This window comes from Pseudorasbora parva, chromosome 25 (genome assembly GCF_024679245.1).
Source record: "Pseudorasbora parva isolate DD20220531a chromosome 25, ASM2467924v1, whole genome shotgun sequence".
In the NCBI taxonomy this organism is placed as follows: Eukaryota; Metazoa; Chordata; class Actinopteri; order Cypriniformes; family Gobionidae; genus Pseudorasbora; species Pseudorasbora parva.
The window spans coordinates 28,853,326-28,875,048 of record NC_090196.1 but is presented as its reverse complement, the minus strand read 5'-3'; the positions used below and the strand labels follow the sequence as shown (position 1 = coordinate 28,875,048).

Sequence of the window (21,723 nt, the reverse complement as noted above, 5' to 3'; positions counted from 1 at the left end):
TTTCATTTAGTTATTGTGCTCTTCATTTTCTTTCTTTTTATGAAAACCCCCTGAAATCATGTCTGTTGGCTTGGAAGCTGTAAACTACATGCTAGTGTACTCATAAATGTTGACAATGAACAATCGTTTCTGAGTAAAGGATAAAAAAACAAATCAAACATGAATTACTCATCTGGTTCTATACTGTCCAATGCTACAATCCCGTCGGTTTAAACTATAAACACCTGACCCGATTAGCATTAGCATACACTCTAAAAAATGCTGGGTTAAAAACAACCCAAGTTGGGTTGAAAATGGACAAACCCAGAAACTGGGTTGTTTGAATGGGTTCATTCACTGGGTTCAAACAACCCAATTTCTGTGCTTGTCCATTTTCAACCCAACTTGGGTTGTTTTTAACCCAGCATTTTTTAGTGTACATTTATATGCATTTTCACCTTTTTCATTTTTTTTTCTTCCATTTTTTATTTATTTAGACAGACAGTTACCATTATTTCATTAGATCTTTTGCAGCCATTATTTATATATATATATATAATTTTATATATAATATATATACTTTTTTGTGTGTGTGTGACTATTTTTAGCATTATTCAAACTTTAAAAAATAATTTGTTCAGTTTATTGATTTATTTATTTAATTTTGCTTAGATAAACCATTCTTTATAAACCTCTGAGAGCAACTTTATTTAGTTAAAAATTATTATTGTTATTAATATTAATATTATTATTATTATACGTTTATATAAATTTTCAACTTTTCATTTTTTATTTAGACAGAAAGGTTTTTTTGTAGAATTTTTTTCTTTATTTAATTTTGGACTACTTTTGACATTATTGAAACGTTTTAAAAAAGGTGATTAGTTACGTTTATTTTATGTTTATTTTTGTATTTATTTAAATTTTTATTGATAAGCTATTATTTATAAACCTTCAAACTTTAAGCTTTTAAATTATTTTTCATTATTAATTATTTTTATTTATTTATTTAGTTAGTTAGTTAGTAAGTTAGTTAGTTAGTTAGTTAGTTAGTTTATTCACCAATATTTCTGTAGAAATATTTTCTGCACTATTAGTAGAGATGCTGCTGCCGAACATAGAGACAAACAGAGACTATGACAAAGGAATTCTCTCTCTCTCTCTCTCTCTCTCTCTCTCTCTCTCTCTCTCTCTCTCTCTCTCTCTCTCTCTCTCTCTCTCTCTCTCTCTCTCTCTCTCTCGCTCTCTATATCTCTTCAATCTCAGAAAAAAAGGTACAGTGCTGTCACTGGGCCTAAGGTATAAAAGTGAAAAGGTACATCTTTGTACCTTTCTTCACCCTAATAAATGGTACATATCAGTACTTTAAGGTACATGTTAGTACCTTTTTGGTTTTGTACCTTAAGATACCGCCCCAGTGACAGCAATGTACCTTTTTTTTCTGACAGTGTTTTATAACTTTTTTTCTGTATTATTATTATAATTTTTTCATTGTGTTAGTTGCCTTCAGATGTTGGAGCATGTTTACTACCACATTTAACGAACATGAGTTTTCTGTGCAGACCTCTAATAACTCCATTCTGTCTTTGGGTCCTTTCGTTCTGCTTGAGACGTGGCTTTGTGTGAATTTGACAGCTTGCACCCTACGGTCTCCTGTAATCTTCAGTGGCGCAGGTGAAAGACACGTGTGGACTTGCCTTGAAGCGTCAGGCAGTGAATCTGAGAGCCTGCGAGATCTAACAAGGCCGTTTTTCCTGCAGACGCCTGTTTCGTAATACAGCGCCGAGCTGAAGCTGTTTTGTTCCTTCGCCTGACTGAGGAGAAAACGGGATTATCTCTCTCAGGCAATAATAAACCTACGCTAATGAGTCTTCTTTTCTGTGTCTCTGTCTCTCTCCTGGAGGTAAACCCCTCTGTTCTTCAGTACAGTTATAATTTAACACTCCTGGTTCTCTGCTTGGATTCCTCCAGATGTTTTTGCTTCATTAGTGCATTACTTGTTTCGTTATTATTTATTAATACGTTTTGAGACCACATTTCTGTTGTCAGGTAAATTAAAAGGAGTTCGCTATCCATGGGCACCTCAGTGTAACTCTGATGAGGCTCTGTGTCCTGACGGAGCGGGCCGCAGTGGCTCTGAGCCGCTCGGTGTTGAGCCCTGCTGCGGCGGTATTGCGTGATGTCGAGCCGCAGGACTTTGATCCTGCGCAAATTTTAGGATTAGCAGCCGGATTAACGGCGCGTGTGATGGATGAAAGAGCCCGCCGCACGGGGACAGGAGACCGGATTCACATGCGATGACCTATAACCGCACATCTGAGGGAATTTGTATGGCAACAGACGGTTTTTGGGGCTGGATGTGAGCGATTTGCATGCATAAGCAAATGAATCTTTGAAGCTACATGCAGTACAATGAGAGAGACTGAGCAGGAATTCGGTCGCCCTAATCAGAGTTTAAAGACTCTGTCTCTCGAAGAAGTTTGTGTCAGACAAAAGTTTCCCTCTACATGATTTAATAAAAAGGGTTTTGTCTTTCATCGTGCTCAAACAAGGGAGCGCGGAGCCTTTTTATTTTTCCGCCCTTCAGCCAAGAAACTGCTTCGCCCCAGATATCAGCTGTTCGTTTCATAAGACCTCTGTGCACTGTAGTCGGTGGGAATGTATGCTGCGTGCTGGGATCATCATGTTCAATCATGTATTTACAGCAAAACGGATAATATCAAAAATCAGCTTTTGCTCAATAAAACAACTGTCATTTTCTACTTGACCTTAGATATTACGTTATTAAATAAGGGATAATGTACACCCAGCCGGTTGTTATCGCAGAATAAACCCCGACAGAGTGATCAGGACCCCGACGCGAAGCGGAGGACTCTTGCATCACTCTGAAGGGGTTTATTCTGCGATAACAACCGGCTGGGTGTACATTATCCCGCTTATTACACGGCTACTAGTCTCAAATAAATTAGACACAAAATATTGTCTTGAGATTAAATATTTTATTAGCTCTTATGCAAAGCTTCCGCGACTAAAAACAGTTCCAACCTGCTTTAAGCCTTTATCTATTGCTGCTAAATGTTGAAAATGAATGCTGAAAGGGTTAGTTCACCCAAAAATGAAACCAAGCCTATGATTTACTCACCCTCAAGTCATTATAGGTGTATATGACATTCTTCTTTCAGACGAATACAATCGGAGTTATATTTAAAAAGTCCAGGCTAACGTTAATCCAAGCAGTTGTTGTGTTTGAAGTCCATAAAAAACAAAGCTGTCCGTCAAATATCGTGCTCCACACGCCTCCGATGGGTTAATAGAGCCTTCTGATTCGAATCGATTCGTTTGTGTAAGAAAAATATCTATATTAAAAACTTTATAAAGGAAACTTGCCTTGAAGTCTTCCATTGTAACCCACGGCTGTTTAAGCCACAAGATGGCGTCAGCGTTAAGCATAGTCTAGAAGTAGTACCGGTCAAGATAACTCGTAGTACCCGGATGAGCGGTTGTTATATGGGAATAACATACCGCTGGAATGCGTGATTGACCAATCAGAATCAAGTATTTCACAGAGCCGTGTAATAAGCATGTATGTAATCTGTGAAAAACATCAGTCTTGTATTTCTAGGGAGTTCTGGTAGGTTGTTAGGATGGGGTTTCCAGGGGGTTAGGGATTATTGCTAGAGTGTTTAGGGTCACGAGTGTTTTGGGGGGCATGTGGTGTTCTGAGTGTTGGCTGGGGTGTTCTCTGGGGTTTCTATGGCATTCTATGTGGTTTCTACGATTATTAGGTGTTCTGGTTCTTCACTAGGGTGTTCTGAGGGTTTCTAAAGTGTTCTGGATGGTTACCACTGTTCTTTTCAGTTTATACGACAATTCACCATGACGTCACAACAGTAATAAACGTTCTTCCGGGTGGCAAAAGCCGAAGCGTTCCTATGGCAACGCTAGTATTCAGACATAGTTAACATGATTATTGAGGGACCGATTAATTAATTCAGGAGATAGCAATACATGAAATGCCTAACCTTGGTCTAGTAGATGTAGTGCTAGTCTAATACCACAATTTTTAAATGAGCTTCAGCCTACCATTGAGTAGTTATTTTAGTGACTGTTGCTGTTTGACTTACAATATGTTAGGCTATCGTAGATAGTCTATTTCCCTGTTCTCTGCTTTTCAACAAATCCTTTGCACACATTTTTTCTTTATTTTTTGTATCTGAAGCTATAGCAGCAACATTGAAAGTTCCGGTGTCTGTGTTTAACACGAAACCTTGTGTGATTGCGGCCGGCTCGCGGTGCAGTCATGCTGTTTCCCAGCTGATTTGATGCAATGATCCACTTTAATGACTCGTGGCATCTGCAATATCTCACAAACTCCCGATGTTAAAATATGTTATATTTATAATTTTATATGGAACTAATCACTACACCTGTTAGCAGTCATGTAAACATCCATTATTGATATAAAATAGCCGAAATCACATGAACAATCACACAAAAACCTTATTCCATAGTTATCATGTGTTTATTAGCTTCTTCACGCGTAGAAATTTAGAATAGGCCCGTTCGAGCCAGAATGAGGAAATGTCCGAGACAGTAGGAGAGAGGTCTGCGCATGTTTTAACTCTTTTATATCGAATAATTCCGTGAGAAATGAATAGAAATGGTATTCTGTATGACGAAATATTTTGCAAACGTGATATGTCAATATTTCTCCAAATATGAGGACTTTTAAACTAAGAGCTAAACTGAAAGCTGTTCTTTGCGATCTCTGTGAACACAAATGAGCCAGTGAAGACGAGAGAATAAAGTGCGTCTGATAATCTATTCAAAATATCGTTCATAACGGATCGATAATAATGCACTCCTGACATAAATTAAGAATTGAATGTCACTGCAACCCAGTTTTATCATAAACAGTGTTCAAATATCAAAGCTGGAGTCTTTAATCTTTCTGATGATACTGAGTTTGTCCAGATAATGTGTGATGAGCAGTGAATGTTGAACAATAGTAATCTGAGGCCGTATGATCTTTGAATCGTAAGAGGTTAAAAGAGATCTAAAGTTTACTAATATTAGTCTCGAAATTCCCCAGCTGAAGATAATTATGCTCTGCTATGATTTTGTAGATGGACCATTTTGAGAATACTTCTCTGTAGCGCCACTTTTGACGACGTCCACTCGCTTTAGCCTCCTCACCCACAGGTTTTGCTGCATATATTTACTTCTTTCTGAATGAAATCGATAAAATCCTACACCTTTTCCTGTATATCGGACGGCGCAACCCGAAAACACAACACGTTTTCGTCATAGTTTCAACTTTAAACAACAGCAATGTCCTTAACTATGTTACTATTTACAGTAGCCGGCTGATCTCTTCAGTTTGTCAGTAGAAGCCGCTCGCGTTCTGCCACCCGGAAGTATCTTGAGGCGATTGTTTACAAACATTCTGAAATGGTCTATAGGGTGTTTTGAATTATGAATTATTTATGGTGTTTTATGAGGGTTTCTGTGGGGGTTTAATGTGGTTCATATGTTTTTCTTAGATGTTTCAAGGGCTTTATGTGTGTATCGGGTTTCTAGGGTGTTCAGTGTAGTTTATATGGTGTTCTAAAAGCTCCCTATGGTGCTAGTATGTTCTTTGTGGTCTAAGGGGTGTCTAGGTAGGGCTTTATGTGGTTTCTGGGGTGTTCTGTTAGGTTGCCAATGTGTATTATTGGGTTTCTTGGGTGTTCAGTGTGGTTTATATAGGTGGGTTATTTTAAAGGGGTTTCTAGGGCTTTGTGTGGTTTCTAGTTGTTCTGTGTGGTTGCTAATGTGTTCTGGGTTGGGTGTTGGGGGTGTATATGGTGTTTTATGTGGGTGCTATGCTTTCAGCATACAGGGTGGACTATTGTAATGGTCTTCTCACCAGCCTTCCCAAAAAAGACCATTAGACAGCTGCAGCTCATACAGAACGCTGCTGCCAGGATTGTGAGCAGAACCAGAAAATATGACCATACCACACCAGTCCTCAGGTCTTTACACTGGCTTCCAGTTACATTTAGGATGGATTTTAAAGTGATATTACTTGTTTATAAATCACTCAATGACCTAGAACCTCAATACATTGCAGATACCGTATGCTGATTAAATACAAACCCAACAGATCACTCAGATCAGCAGAAGCAAGTCAGGTAAAAATACCAAGAGTTCACTCAAATCAGATGTGCTCCAACAGTAGCCACATTTAAATCCAGACTCAAAACACAAATCTGTTTAGCTGTGCATTTACTGAATGAGCACTGTGCCACTGTACGTCCCACTGATTGGACCTTATCTTATCTATGCATCATCTTTTTATTCTTTTTACTCTTTTAACTGTTTTAGTTCAACTTAGTTCTTATCTTTGGTTATTGTTATTTGATCTATATACCTTCATTTTATTCTTTTTAATTCTCTTTACAACTATATGTTTCTATTTCTTATACATCTGTTGATTATTATTTTTGGTTAGAGCTGTCTGACTGGAGGAGATTGGAAAAGGAGAGTAGTATGCTTCACTTCATTCTGCTTGTTAATGGTGTAAAGAAACGGACTAAGAAAGGGGAGGCCCTGCGGGGCAAAGGTAACGTCCCCTACCGAAGCCCGTCTGGGACCGACTTGTAAGGTCCAGGAGACATTGCGAACCCGCTCCATCTCTTCCACCTCAGATAGGGGTACCCAAATTTAGAATCAGGCAGATAGGGATCTATGTATCACCTCATTTTTTAATCCTTGTTTCTAGTAAAAATTTGTACACGATTTACTTATTTCTTAGGCATATGTTATCATTATTTGAATCAATTTCTAAGTAAAGCACTTTGAATTGTCATTGTGTATGAAATGTGCTATACAAATAAACGTGCCTTGCCTGTGTTGTTCAAATGGGTTTCTAGAGCTTTTGTGTTTTTTAGTGTGTTCTGTATGGTTGCTAATAGTGTTATATGTGGTTTCTGTGGTGTTATATGTGGGCGCTAGGGTGTTCAATTGGGTTTCTATGGCTTTTTTTGGTTTCTAGGTTGTTCTATGTGGTTGTTAGTTGTGCTCTTTGGGGTTTCTAGAGTGTTATATGTGGGTGCTAGCATGTTCAACTAGGTTTCTATGGCTTTTGTGGTTTCCAGGGTGTTCTATGTGGGTGCTAGTGTGTTCAAATGGGTTTCTATTGCTTTTTTGGTTTCTAGGGGGTTCTATGAGGTTTCTATTGTGTCCTATGTAGGTGTTAATGTGTCCTATGGTTTCTGGTTAGGAAAAAACTCTGGTAACATGTGAAATATGTTGTCACATCAAGTCTGGTAAGGACATGGTTGTAAGAGTTTTATTGTTCGCCAATTGAAATTGTAAGTGTGATTTGCTTTGAAAAGTAACCTCTCCCAAACAAACCACACGGCTTGACCTATCATTCATGTTCAGAGAAGCACACCTTAAGTATGAGCAATAGCAGTAAAAGTGCTTGCCCTAGAAAGTGCTACTAATTGACCTCACCTTTATACTTGCTTAACCACCAAACTCAACACCCAGCAAATAGCATCTGAATTCTGCGTTTTGTCATTTGCCTTAATTGAGACAGACGGCTAAGTTTTCTCCAAGGCTGCTCTCCACACTGACGGCCATAACGGAATTAATGGACGCAGGCCAGTGTGTCTTGACCTTCTGTCCTGCATTACGAACACGCATGTCAAGGTAATTGGATCCCTGAAGATATATGTGTGATTCTTAAGCGAAGTCTCTGTCACTGATCTATATGTCCACGTCCCATTTCCTTTGTGTCCATGAGCTCAGTATTGAGTTAGAGCTGCTGAAATATCCTTTCAGGTCTAGCGTTGTCAATAAATGCTGTCATTTATCATCCTAAATTAGAGGTTAAATATTATATGATTCCTTTCAAGCACCTGCAGGCAGATGCATTGAGATGGTATTTGCTCCTATAGTGCTTCTAAACCCAATCTCATAGTTAATCTTTAAATGAAATCTAAATGCTCTTTCATAGCTTAGGAAAGTTGATGGAGTTCTAATTTCAGCTTAGTCTTTGTCTCGAAGTTTCTCAGATTCATCGAACATGCACAAAACAACTGTTGACAGAAAGAGTAGATGGAAAAAATGTCTAAGACAGTTTAGATCAATTGGTTTTGGGACACTTTGATGAGAAATGTTTGAGTTTATATTGACTTGATTTGGAAAATATTAATCTGAGTGCAATCTTGATCTCTTCTAAAAATTTAGAGGAGACTCAAGAGATTTCTAGGGTCTTTTTCCTCAGGGAAATAATCAGAGAATCAGGAGATTCAAGCAAAATCCCCATTCAGGGTCATTGGTTATTTTTGTTTTTCTTTTGGACACAAGAAAAAAAAGTCTCAATTATCTTAACTTTCTGAGACAAAAAGTTAAAAAATTGGATTTTTCTCTAATACTGAATACAGAAGCATAAGAAAAGCCTTGTTTTGCTTTCAATTCAATCTCTTTGCCGGCAAGGAGAACAATTGAGATATTAGAGATCTCATTACTTTACAAAAAGGGTCATTCATTCATTCATGCATTCAGACAGAAGCAAAGATCTCAATTTACTTTCCATTTAGTCTCATTGGTGATTTTTCTCTCCTATAAGGTCAGTCACACTTTCACTTCCAAGAGATGTTACCTCTTTTATGATTATTTTGTCCTTTTCTACAGGAAAACATTCAAATGTCTTCCATTTAATATCTTTGCTCTCAGTAGAAACAATTGAGACGTTAAAAAAAGTGTTATTCTTCTACAGGATTTGTCACACTTTAGGCATCTAATCTATACCTGAGTTTCACCTAAAGTACTGCTGAAACAAATCATACAAGAGCAAAAACGTCCTTAGGACAAAGTAAAATAACAAACCACTTCCCGAAAAGAGGGCAAACAACGCAAACTAATTTAAGCCACCATTCCAAATTAAAAAGAATTGTTTAAGGGTATGAACTAAAAAGGGCATCTACATTTACGTGAAGAAATGGAATTTGTAATAAATGAGCTTCGTGATCAGCAGGGAGAAGGGAAAAAAGATGAAAACTGCCAATAGAAGGGCAGGGGTTTTTATGTAAATGAATGTGAGAGCTGAAATTAACTCAACCCTCAGGGCGAGTGCGTTATCACTTCGCAGCGTAGATGGAACTCTAGGGAATGGCAGGTTAACATCATAAAACAGCCGCCCAGGTTTGAGCTTCGTTGGCTTTTTAATTTGAAGAATGTTTTTCCGAAGGGATGAATGGGCTGTGAGATTGAGCACCATGGTCAAGCCAAACCTGTAGTGACCTTCACCAACTGTTGCAGCCATAATTTGTTTGTGTGTTAACTTTGTGTACATGGTTTCATTTTTTCAAAACCTGTCTTTTTAGGGTAATTCATATTTTACTATGTTGCTAGGATGTTCTGAGGGGTTGCTATGTTCTAGGGTGTTTCTGTGATGTTATGGGTGGTGTTGTTGTTGTTTTTTAGGATGTTTTAATGGGTATTGTGGTGTTCTGGGTAGTTTATAAACAATAATGATAGTGATGTCTACCTTAGCAAGAACTATTAATTACCTCTTTGCTAGGATGTTCTGAAGGGTTATCATGATTTTATGGGTGGTTTCTAGGGTGTTGCTAGGATGTTCTAGTGAGTTTCTGTGGTGTTTCTAGGTAGTTGCTGGGGGGAGGGGGGTATGTTTGTCTGAGTATTATAGGTTGTTCTGGGCGTTGCTATGATGTCTTAGTGGGTGTGAATTGTGTTTTAGGAGGTTGCTCTGGTTATCTACTGGGTTTCTATGGTGTTCTGGGTGGTTTCAAGGGTGTTGCTAGGTTTTTTTTGGTGGTTGTTCAAATTCAGCCTATGTTATCCCAGCATTGACGGAATTTTCTTGCTTTCCGTGTTTTCTCTGTTATACGCTAGGGGGCGCTATTATGCATCTTGAAATAGTAGAAAATCTCCAGATCAAAACACAGAAAAAACAGGTAGCAGAAACAAGCGACAGAATCATTGCTGAATTCTTTGAAGAAAAAAAGAAATGCAATTTTCTCAGCTTTTTGTTAAATGTCTTTAAAGCCCCACTTGGCTACTTTTGCTCTCGGGGTCCCCCTACAGTTTGGAAAAAATAATGTCCTCAACTACTGTCGTAAGAGCTGTCATCCTACAACAGGGGATGCCATCGCGCGTGCATTTGTTGACATGACAACCCTGATAGCCCTGAACAAGTGATGCACGTGTCGTCCCATAACCCGCGGACCCCGTATGTCTATTTAATGGTCGCGGGTGCGCGGCGGGTTGTAAAAATGTATACAGTGGTGCGGTGCGGGCCAAATAACTTCATAAAAGCGTCCCGCGGGTCGGTGCAGCACTAACAGTTCCCCTGAATACTGCAAGAGGAGTTCTTCTGACGTCGCGTGTGAAATGTCTTCATCCCAGGTAACGTTACAGTCAGTGTTTCAGCATGTCATATGAATATAATTTCATGGGTTTTATTTTTTTCAAACGCCAAATAATTACGATGCTCACGTTTACAAGCCAGCGTCATTATAGTAGTCTATTGGTTACCGTTTTACAGAATCTATATGATACTTCAATTCAATGTTTGAGTGGTAGCTCACCGTAACAAGCAGGACAGCATCGGTCGGGCACGCCTCCTTCAGCTCTCTGCTGCTTCGGACATGACTATATTATCCGACGAACAAAGTTGGGCTCGCACGTCCGAATGTAAGGAAGTGTGTGTGTTGGTGGAAGTGACGGATATGCCGTAAAGCAGTCGAATTTTGTAGTTCTTTTTTTTTCTCGGGTTACTACCCGAAACCCGAAGTTTAAAAGTACGATTAAAAACGATACAGACCCCATCAGGCTATGGCAGACGTGTCATTCAACCTATTGTAAGTCGATTTATCATCACAAGAGTCTTAAAAAAATGTATTATGAAGGTTGAAAAGTTACCTAGTGCTGCTTTAAAGCAGAGGCTGTTCTTTCTTTTGATATATTGCATGTTCAGATAATCAAACAACAAACGATCAGAAACGCTGGTGGTGGCTGGCAACTTATGGCTCTTCTTAATTTGTCATTTGTCCTAATTCAAACTCTTTCTTTTTACAGCAATGGCTACCTGGTTACCAGCAGTCCTACTGGTGCTACAAGTAACCGCTGCATCCTCCGAAGAGTCCATCCTCGAGTTTTCCACGGACACGCCCATCAATAATGTGGCACGGGACTCCCAGACTGGACGCGTTTACCTGGGTGCGGTCAATACTATTTATCAATTAGACTCTTCATTAAACCTTGAGGCCAGAGCTGAAACAGGGCCCAAGAAAGATGCGAGAGGTTGTACACCTCCGGTGTCTACTTGCCAGGAGCTGAAAGACACCAACAACACCAATAAACTGTTGCTGGTTCATTCAGCTAACGGATCGCTTATAGTCTGTGGGAGTTTGTACAGAGGGATCTGCTCTCTGCTCAACCTCACCAACGTCAAAGAGCAGATATACTACAGCGACAGCAAAGGGGAGCGGACTTACGCTGCCAGCACTGAAGAGCACGTGTCCGTTGTGGCCGTCATGGCTACTCTTGAAGTCGATGATAAACCATTTAACGTATTTTTGGTCGGGAAGGGCTATGGAAGCATGGACAGCTCAAAACTTATCAGCACCAGAATCGTGCAGAACTATCGCGACTGGGTCGTGTTCGAGAGCATCATCGAGGCGTCTACAGTCCAGGCAGTTCCCTTTGTGCCCAAGTACCTGCACGATTTCCGTTTTGCCTTCAAAAATGACAATTTTGTCTATTTCCTATTTTCACGCACTCTCGGTGGAACGGACAACAAGAACTTTACTTTTGTTTCGCGCCTCTGTGAGAACGACAATCACTATTATTCGTACACTGAGCTACAGCTTAGTTGCGGCCAAAAGAATCGGTTCAATAAAGTTCAGGCCGCGTATTTGACAGAGCCGGGTAAAGAGCTGGCCCAGGCTATATCAGAATCCGGAGAGTTCGGGATTATTCTGGAATGGGATAAAGTCCTGTTTGTGGTGGCTAGCTCAGAGGAAGGGATCACTGAATCAGCTCTGTGTATGTACCCCCTTAGAAGCATCAACCAGAAACTTTTGGCCATAGTTACTGCTTGCTACACGGACAATGGCAAGATTGACGACAGATTGGTTGTGGAGAGTCCCTACACATCCAGTAAAGATGATCCATGTGTCAAACACGATGTAAGTAGCAGCTGTTCATAACATTGATCAATGACACAAACGTCTGTTTTGAAGCAGAAATGTCATTTCTTTGCAGTTTAACAACTAACAATTTTATGGACCGAACAGTGTATGTATTATGACCCTCTACCAAATATTTAAATGTCAGTTAATGTTTTTAAAAAGACATAAAATGTCCAAAATATATATTTTTTTATCATTCTGCATAGGCTTGTCGTGATAGTCAATAAATCAATTAATCGCACGATAAAAAAAAAGCTGTATTTTTTTCGGCCGCGATAATTACCATTTTTGTATGCTTGTTTGTTTGTTTTCCTCGTCTCTCTCACCAACTGCGTGCGCCTCGTCCGTTTGGCGTGAAAATTCAAAATTCGTAAAAATTTGACGTGCACACCGCCAAGCGAAATTGGGTCTCGCGTTGATGTCATTTTTGCCGCGCGCACCTTTTTTTAATACTGTATCCTAAATTGTGGATAATTAAGCTATATATCATATGCTGAAGTACATTTCTGGAGTGTTAACAATTAAAGGTGCACTATGTAGTATTTTTGCAGTAAAATATCCAAAAACCACTAGGCCGGTGTTATATATTTTGTTCAGTTGAGTACCTACAATATCCTAAATGTTTCCAACTATTTGTAAATTGTGAGAAAATTGCTATTTTAACCAAGGACCGGGACGTTTCAGCATAGCGTTTGAGGGAGTCAATTGCGACATATCTGCGTTACCCTCTGTGTCGTGTTTTATTTGGCAGAAGCGCTTTACTCTTAGCAGTGTAAACAAGCGAACTCACGGAGTAACGTCATAACATCATTTTAAACACACTTAAATGTATCCAATATGATAAACAGAGCTGCATTACCTCAAAACCATAACCGGAAGAGCGGAAAAACTGCAGGCGCCCGGTGCATGTGTCCCGTCCCGTCATAATAAAAGTCCCGGTGTTTGCGAGGCGGGTATTTGTGTAACAAGCGCTCCAGCGGCCGTGCTCAGCTCCACAACACTCGCTCCTGCTCTGCTTTACACTACAGTAACGTTAATAACTGCATCCATCAACATGATTTCTGCCCGAGTCCTATTTTCCACCTAGCCTAGAAATCTAGACGCAGCCTAGCGGCAGCAAATTTAATCTGCCCGCAAGTGTCGTCTGGGAACTCTCAATACCCTTCTGAGCTGTATTCCTCACAATCTGGACGGCCCAATCACATCATGTATAGAGTCGGTGGGCGGGGCCATAATGACGACGGCCGAGTTGCGTTTGCGTGCTTCTAGTAAACACAGAAACTGGCGAACGGCGGTCTTTCGAATCAGCTCTGACCGCGACTCTGGAAGACTTGGAGTTAAGCTTTTCTCTGAGAAAAGAACAAAGAGCGGCACTGAAGTCATTCTTAAGAAGAGAAGATGTGTTCTGAGTTTAGCCGACCAGATACGGCGAATGTTTAATCTGTCAGCGAGCTCTGCTTCACCTTCGTTGCTCTAGTTGGTTGTAGCGCTATCCTATCGCGTGCAGAGGGAGTTTGAAAGACAACCGTTTATCCGCCCCTCAGATTGAGCCCTGTCTATGGTGAGTTTCCAGACCAAACATCTTGATGTGGGTCTGGCTTGTCAGGCTATTTTTCCACCGGCTGTGAGGTGAAGACCACATGTCCTAAGATGCTGCGCTCAAACTTTGCGTCATCAAACTACGCATTTGTTTTGAATAGGCGCCCTCCAGTGGACGGAAAGTTGCATAGTGCACCTTTAAAAGAAAAAAACAACAGCCATACAGAACTGAAAACCGTGACCCTAAAACCGTGATACGAGCCGAACCGTGGGTTTTGTGAACTGTGCCACCCCTAATATGCACCTTAAACACAATCATCCGTTGCAGTTTTCATCCATTTTATTTATTGTTTTTGGTATTTATTCTAGTGCATTTTTTGTTAACAGACAGACAATTATTTTTATTGTTTTTGGTTGTTTTGTTAATTTATTGTGGATATTTAAAATGTTTTCCCTTTTCAGTGTTAAATAGTCTTTAGAAATAAAATTTACTGATCTTTGAAAAGGTGTAGCTGCATTATTATGCCATCATCATTATTTTAGATGGAAATGGTCTGAGAACGACAAGTTTCAGACAAGTTTTCAGGTTCAGGCAGACCGTTTTTCTGTTGTTAAACTAGCAAAAGAGTCAGACATGCCCATAAATAGTACAAATCTAATTAAACGTGTTGGAAAATATCACTTCTGTCACTGCGGCAGAATATGAAGAATATCTAAAATGTTTATATTCAGCTGACCACAGCAGTCTTAAACCTGCCAAGGTACTAACAAAAAAATACTGTCAAATTATCATTAGCGATAAAATCCCAGAAAATATTGATGTCTCAGTTTTTATCAATATCGCACACCTCTGCTTGCTAACTTGTGTGATATCAAACACATTAGTATAATAAACTAATATGTAAAATAGAAAATACACGTAGAAGTACATAGAAAACACACCTTGCTTATGTGTTGCTTTTCTTAATTTTATGATGCTTTCTGCTTTCTTTCTATATAAGAACCCCCACATTTCACAGCTGTGTACATCCTGAAATTACCTCGGTGAAAATGGTGTGCTTTAGAAAACTGCTGTGAGAGCTAATGATTTTTTGTGTGCTTAACATACAGCACCTGGAAAGTAGAGACGTACAAAATGTGCTCTTTTTCAAACTGTTTTACTTCTGTGTAGTGAAAGAAAATACCAGGAAAAATTTTTAGTCAGATCCAGTTATATTTTGATGAAAGATTAACAAGACGATAGGTCCAGGAACATATATTTAAAAAGTACATTTTGTACATTGTTTAAGTTCTTTCTGCTTCCCTTTACTCTTTGTTATCTTGCAGAAAGACATTGTGAACCAGTATAAGTGCGGAGCTGATTTTCTGCCATCTCCGTTGGCCAGTCGGCAGGAGTTTGCCTTGAAGGCCAATCCTGTCTTCATCAGGCAGAACCTGCTGACCGCAGTGGCTGTGGCTGTCGAGAACGATCACACCATTGCCTTTCTGGGGCACAGTGCTGCAGAGGTGATCAAGGTGAGATAAGTTCTGTTCAATTCTGGAAACTACATTAACACGGTGCTCAAACCCTCATCTGAGGTGTTAGAAGACATATAGTTGAGGTCTTACTACTTTATAAGTAAGTAGGAAATGTGTTCTAGATGTTCATTAGTTATGTAAGGATAACAGTAAAGAATGTCTTTTGAGTCTGAGCTATAAACTCTTCATTTAAATGGATAGTTCACATTTACTCACCCTGATTCAGTTCTTGAGATCGACTGAATGCAGCAGCTCACTCAGGAGAATATGAATAATTGAATAATTACTTACATTTTTGTTTTTCTCTAACAGAGTTGCTGTATAGCTTTAGAAGACTTAATTTTTTTTAAATGACATTATAGTCACCTTTATTATTAAAGGAACTGTATGTAAGAAATGTATTTCAATGAATAATAAAATGGCCCTGATATGTCACTAGACATTAAGAAATCATGTTCATTTCAAATACTTATATCACTGACAACAGTAGTCCGACCAGGATATTGTCATTTAAAAGTTGTTGTTGCAGCCCTCAACTGATGTTGATGTTGACATGTTGTGTTTTGGCCTGAAGCTCCGCCCTCCACCTATTGACCAATCACGAAGTCAGTAGTGATTCGGCATCTGCGGGGAGGGGGATACACCGCTCTGCAGTCATTTGAATGTGATTGCAGTACCAGTTTTGGCCACAATCTTACATACACTTCCTTTAAAAGTCACCTTTATTTATAAAGCGCTGTATACATTACAGATTGTCTTCAAAGCCGCTACCCATAGCTGAAGTCAGTCCAGTGTTGATTCAGTTCTGTTGTAAAGATTTGTTGTAAAGATTTGACGAGTACATAAGGACGAGTAAATGACTAAATGAGGACGAGTAAATGACTAAATGAGGACGAGTACATAAGGACGAGTAAATGACTCAATGAGGACGAGTACATAAGGACGAGTAAATGACTCAATGAGGACGAGTACATAAGGACGAGTAAATGACTCAATGTGGATGAGTACATAAGGACGAGTAAATGACTCAATGAGGACGAGTACATAAGGACGAGTACATGACTCAATGAAGACGAGTACATAAGGACGAGTACATGACTCAATGAGGACGAGTACATAAGGTTGAGTAAATGACTCAATGAGGACGAGTAAATGACTCAATGAGGACGAGTACATAAGGACGAGTAAATGACTCAATGAAGACGAGTACATAAGGACGAGTAAATGACTCAATGAGGACGAGTACATAAGGACGAGTAAATGACTCAATGAGGACGAGTACATAAGGACGAGTAAATGACTCAATGAGGACGAGTACATAAGGACGAGTACATGACTCAATGAAGACGAGTACATAAGGACGAGTAAATGACTCAATGAGGACGAGTACATAAGGACGAGTAAATGACTCAATGAGGACGAGTACATAAGGACGAGTAAATGTCTCAATGAGGACGAGTACATAAGGACGAGTAAATGACTCAATGAGGACGAGTACATAAGGACGAGTAAATGACTCAATGAGGACGAGTACATAAGAACGAGTAAATGACTCAATGAGGACGAGTACATAAGGACGAGTAAATGACTCAATGAGGACGAGTACATAAGGACGAGTAAATGACTAAATGAGGACGAGTACATAAGGACGAGTAAATGACTCAATGAGGACGAGTACATAAGGACGAGTAAATGACTCAATGAGGACGAGTACATAAGGACGAGTAAATGACTCAATGAGGACGAGTACATAAGGACGAGTAAATGACTAATTGAGGACGAGTACATAAGGACAAGTAAATGACTCAATGAGGACGAGTACATAAGGATGAGTAAATGACTCAATGAAGACGAGTACATAAGGATGAGTAAATGACTCAATGTGGATGAGTACATAAGGACGAGTAAATGACTCAATGAGGACGAGTACATAAGGATGAGTAAATGACTCAATGAAGACGAGTACATAAGGACGAGTAAATTACATGAGAACAACATGAGGACGAGTACATAAGGACAGTAAATGACTCAATGAGCACGAGAACATAAGGACAGTAAAGGACTCAATGAGGACGAGTACATAAGGACGAATAAATGACTCAACGACACAATGAGGACGAGTACATAAGGACGAATAAATGACTCAATGAGGACGAGTACATAAGGACGAATAAATGACTCAATGAGGACGAGTACATAAGGATGAGTAAATGACTCAATGAAGACGAGTACATAAGGATGAGTAAATGACTCAATGAGGACGAGTACATAAGGTTGAGTAAATGACTCAATGAGGACGAGTAAATGACTCAATGAGGACGAGTACATAAGGACGAGTAAATGACTCAATGAGGACGAGTACATAAGGACGAGTAAATGACTCAACGACACAATGAGGACGAGTACATAAGGACGAGTAAATGACTCAAAGACACAATGAGGACGAGTACATAAGGACGAATAAATGACTCAACGACACAATGAGGACGAGTACATAAGGACGAATAAATGACTCAACGACACAATGAGGACGAGTACATAAGGACGAATAAATGACTCAATGAGGACGAGTACATAAGGACGAATAAATGACTCAATGAGGACGAGTACATAAAGACGAGTAAATGACTCAATGAGGACGAGTACATAAGGATGAGTAAATGACTCAATGAAGACGAGTACATAAGGATGAGTAAATGACTCAATGAGGACGAGTACATAAGGTTGAGTAAATGACTCAATGAGGACGAGTAAATGACTCAATGAAGACGAGTACATAAGGACGAGTAAATGACTCAATGAGGACGAGTACATAAGGACGAGTAAATGACTCAATGAAGACGAGTACATAAGGACGAGTAAATGACTCAATGAGGACGAGTACATAAGGATGAGTAAATGACTCAATGAAGACGAGTACATAAGGACGAGTAAATGACTCAATGAGGACGAGTACATAAGGATGAGTAAATGACTAAATGAGGACGAGTACATAAGGACGAGTAAATGACTCAATGAGGACGAGTACATGACTCAATGAGGATGAGTACATAAGGACGAGTACATGACTCAATGAGGACGAGTAAATGACTCAATGAAGACGAGTACATAAGGACAGTAAATGACATGAGAACAACATGAGGACGAGTAAGTGACACAATACTCATTTTTGGGTGAACTAACCCTTTAAACTAACTTTTCCACAATGTAAAAATAACCAAAAATTGACAGTCTGTAGGAGGATATGGAACGAGCTTGTGTGTTAGGCATTGTTAAAGAAATCCTGAGGAAACGAACATCTCTGGAAATTTGAGACAACCAATTAGTGAACTGCTACAAGCAGCTAGTTACCTGATGTCACACACCTGATTTAGGCGGCTCGTCACAAAGCTGGAGTTTAGGCTTTGGCAGGTAAGGGAATTATAGGGTGAACGTGGCGAATCTGTGACAGAAGGATGAAAGGGAAAAAGATATCACTGACGAAATCCCTCGCTACCGCAGACACAACTAAACACGTTAGACGTTCTATTAGAAATAATGAACAGCTCGCTCGACTTGAGTCCAATTCTCACACTCAAATAAAAAGCCTTTGTTAGAGCTGATTATTTGTAGACAGATGAAATTGAGCGGTAGATGGATGAAAACCAGTACGGATGGAGGTTTTTGTGAGGTTCCAGCGAATGGAGCTGTGGTTTTATGGTCATTATGTGGCTCGCAGGCCATTAGTTGAGGGTTGACACGTTGTCAGGTGTGGCTCAGGTGCGCTGAGGGGGTTTTGTGTGGTCTGTAAATATGACAGATGTGTCCTGTCCTGTCCCCGACTCTTTAATTGTGGCTTTCTCTGTGTCTATTGTTCTCTCTTTACCCAGGTACATTTGTCAAACCAGCCAGAGGCGTACAACCCCGGTCCGGGCTACAAAACCAGCGGCTATGTAAATAAGAACCTTTTCTTTGACAAAACCAAGGCCCACTTGTACATCACCACAGAGAAAAAGGTAAGAGGCTGGAGTCATTTATCACAGACGGTGTGCTCGCTAGCGCTTTGATTATTGCCGCTTCGACCTCAGGAAACGCATGATTACCACTATTCCAGTGTTTTTTAATGTTACGGCTCCCGTTGGTGCCAAAATATACATTTAAAAAAAAAAAATACAATCTGAAAGCATTGGTACAGTGTACGTCTTGCTGTGTCTATGACCTTAGAGTGCTGTAATTGCAGTGTTTATGAGGCAGTGATGTATTGAAATCCTTCATGCTTTCTTGTTTGTCGTTTTTTTCTTCTCTGTAATTTTCTGCAATTAATTCTGCTTGAACCACTTCACATGCTTAGTTTAGATCGGTTCATTCCAGTGTAAACTTCACACTTTTCAAGAAACTACCTTACTTTTAATGTTTTTAACTGTTGTTTCTCTGTCTTTTTGAACCCGTGATGACATCATTTTAATTGTGATTGGTTTTGCATTGCATTATTGGATGCTGATTGGTCAGCGCAGCATTCCAGCTCTGTTGAGTGCAGCTTTATGAATCTCTTTATGATTTTGTGGTCATGCAGATCACGAAGGTGCCCGTACAGGCCTGCCATCTGAAGACGGACTGCCAGACCTGCATGACTCAGAGAGATCCATACTGTGGCTGGTGTGTCCTGGAGGGAAGGTACCTACATATTTTACATTCTTTAAATAGTGCTTTTGTCTTTGGCATCCTGGTGCTCATATGGGAGATAAAAGTCGAATGCAGCAATTCAGAGTCCCCATTCCTCCATATCTCACTGTATTTCCTTTCTATTCCCACTGTACTTGCTAATTAGTATATATAAAAAATTCTTAAATATAACATAATAATAAAAATGCAGGGGTGTGTATGTATGTACTTGGACCCGAAGTCTGTATATGTTTTAGAAATGACTCCTGATGTGCTCATTTTTAACTTTTTTTATTATTTATTTTTATTATTATTATTTGTATTGTGTTGTCTTTATGGACCTATGTGTCTTGAATAAAAGTTTATGTGTGTGTGTGTATATATATATATATATATATATATATATATATATATATATATATATATATATATAATTTTTTATTATATGCATTCAAAATATTTACAAACACTTTTTGTTTTTAATATTAGTGTGTATGAATAATTGAAATAGTTGTGTATTTTTTTAGGATTCTTTGATGAATGGAAAGCTAAAAAAGCAGCATTAATATGAAATAAAAAGCTTTTGTAACATTGTACTACAATTTAAATGTTTTGTGTCAGTCAGACTTTTATTTTATTTCTTTTTTTGGGAAAGAACTTAAAGAAATTAATACATTTATTCAGCAGGCATGCATTCAATTGATCAAGTGACAGTAAAGACATTTATAATGTTACTAAAGTTTCATATTTCAGATAAATGCTGTTATTTTAGTTATCTATCCATCAAAGAATCTTAAAATATATATATATATATATATATATATCATGTTTTCCAGTGTTGTATTATAATTTAGTTGTATTTAATTGCATGAAGAGTGTTGTGTTCTAATGTGTTATTGATTGTGTAGATGCACGAGGCGATCGGAGTGCAGTCGTGCGGAGGAAAAGAACGGTTGGTTGTGGAGTCCAAGCCAACAATGTGTAAAAATCGTCTCTTTCCACCCGCCAAATCTCAGCTGCTTGAAGTCCCAGCAGGTACCAGCCTGAGTGTCGCGGACACAATTACCAGAGTCTTATTTTTAAACCAGACTGCTCAGCACTGATTATGAGAAAAGCTGAGCATGACTCCCACACAATGAGGCCATATTGGTGAACAGACGGTGAAAACACAATGGGCGCTGATGGCACGTTTAGAATTCTGTTCTAAAGGTGCTGCTGTTGTGTTTTGCGCTTCATTGCGGTGCGTTCTCTGATTATGGCCTGTGTGGATTAACAAGACGATTCTAGCTGTTGTTTTGAGAGAAATGAGAGAACTTATTTGTAAAAGAAAAAGCTTATGGAATGTCGAGAATTATTCGAACAAAGTTTGGAAATGTTATTTTAATGAGCCATAGCCTAGAAGTTTCAGAGCTTCTGTATAAAACATGAGCAAATTTATCATCATTAATCCATAATTTTTGCATTGGATGGCATTGAACAAACCCAAACCAGTCATCTCCTAATGTGTATAAATACAAATGGCGAAATGCCATGTAATTGCTTCAAAGATTTAGGATTATAATGAAGGATTGTTTAGCTCAATTCTCCCATATTAGCACAACTGTGTGAGTTCAGAGTTTGTAAAATGTCCCTCAGGTGGAGATAAACGTCCGATCGCTGCCGATCCTCAGAGACTCCGACCGCATCCACTGCGTCTTTGGCTCTTATAATAGCAGTGCCAGGATCGTGGACGGCCGTATCAGCTGCCGCTTACCCGAACAGCCTCTCATTCCCCCGACACCTGCACACCAGGGTACGTCACAACACATGAACGTCTTTTTAGAGTTTTACAGACTCT

General features: G+C 39.3%; 1 protein-coding gene across 5 annotated transcripts in view; it reads left to right on the top strand.

Moving 5' to 3' along the window:
- plxnb2b (plexin b2b) overlaps positions 1-21,723 on the top strand; it is a 245,161-nt gene that overhangs the window by 178,187 nt on the left and 45,251 nt on the right. For all 5 annotated transcript variants that reach the window (XM_067436860.1, XM_067436862.1, XM_067436858.1 and 2 more), the window contains 6 exons: positions 11,074-12,185; positions 15,054-15,242; positions 19,115-19,240; positions 19,798-19,898; positions 20,795-20,921; positions 21,522-21,678. In XM_067436860.1, the coding sequence (XP_067292961.1) occupies positions 11,076-12,185; positions 15,054-15,242; positions 19,115-19,240; positions 19,798-19,898; positions 20,795-20,921; positions 21,522-21,678 (1,810 nt within the window). In that variant the 5' untranslated portion in view covers positions 11,074-11,075. The remainder of the gene's footprint in view (positions 1-11,073; positions 12,186-15,053; positions 15,243-19,114; positions 19,241-19,797; positions 19,899-20,794; positions 20,922-21,521; positions 21,679-21,723) is intronic.